Below are 1013 nucleotides of genomic sequence, written 5' to 3' on the forward strand. Positions count from 1 at the left end.
GGGGAGGGGGGTATATAGGGGGGTATAAGTGAAGCCCCCGGAATATTGGGGGGGGGGGTATCTATGGTGACCGTCTCTCACCCCGGGCCACCTCGCAGGCTCTCCTCAGCTGTCCGTGCTGTGTCTTGCGGAGTTCCCGGTCGGTGAGGATCCTCTCCAGCGCCCGGCAGATGAACATACTTTTGGTCTCCCCCGCCTCCTGCATCCCCACAATCAGCTACCGCTCAGCACAGCGCCGCCATCTTCCGCTCAGTCACATGACCCGTAACGCCACGCCCACCTCCATGCTGGCAAACCAAAGGTCTGCCCGAGGGAGTTCTGTCGACGACACCGTGGGGGCGTGTCCATCTAATGACAGCTGTCATATCACAGCAGCTTCCGGGATGGGCGGGGAGATATGTTACGTCATTTATGGCCGCCATTTTTCCGGAGCCTAAAAAGTTGTGGATATGGAATGTAAGATTTATTGAAAAACAGCTCCCCCTAGTGTTCAGAACTGTTTATAGGAATAGCAGAAATGTTCGCACTAGGATTAATAATAATAATAACAGGCCTGGGCCTACTAATGATAGGGAGGGCCATCACTTTCTCTGGGCCCCTTTAATAATGCTTAGGATGGGTCATCGGGTTCTCTTAATGAGCCCACTAGGACTGAGGCCGGATTATAAGGTCACCACCTTGGGGCCACGACTGGGTGACGTCAACACCTTTAGGGTGAATCAAAATCTGCCCCCCCCCATGACTATGCCCCGATGTACAAAGCCCCCTCCATAAAGACATGGGGTCACCAGTATTATAAGGAGGAACCCGGGGGTCCTGCACAGAGCCCTGACCTCACCCCAACTGAACACCATTGGGGTGACCGGGAATGGTGAGCCAAGTCTTCTCATCCAACCTTAGTACCTGACCTCACCAATAGGGGGCAAATCCCCAACATCAGTACCTAAACTCACCAATAGGGGGCAAATCCCCAACATCAGTACCTAAACTCACCAATAGGGGGCAAATCCCCA

At 53.8% G+C, this 1013-nt stretch overlaps 1 protein-coding gene across 2 annotated transcripts in view; it reads right to left on the bottom strand.

The window, feature by feature from the left end:
- The window catches only part of ARFGEF2 (ARF guanine nucleotide exchange factor 2), a gene marked incomplete at its 5' end in the record, with an annotated part of 31178 nt that extends 30877 nt beyond the window's left edge, over nucleotides 1-301 (bottom strand). For both annotated transcript variants that reach the window (XM_072403258.1, XM_072403257.1), the window contains 1 exon segment: nucleotides 82-301. In XM_072403258.1, coding sequence (XP_072259359.1) covers nucleotides 82-205 — 124 coding nt within the window.
- Between the last annotated feature and the right edge of the window lie 712 nt (nucleotides 302-1013).

Source organism: Pyxicephalus adspersus, chromosome 3 (assembly GCF_032062135.1).
Source record: "Pyxicephalus adspersus chromosome 3, UCB_Pads_2.0, whole genome shotgun sequence".
Classification (NCBI taxonomy): Eukaryota; Metazoa; Chordata; class Amphibia; order Anura; family Pyxicephalidae; genus Pyxicephalus; species Pyxicephalus adspersus.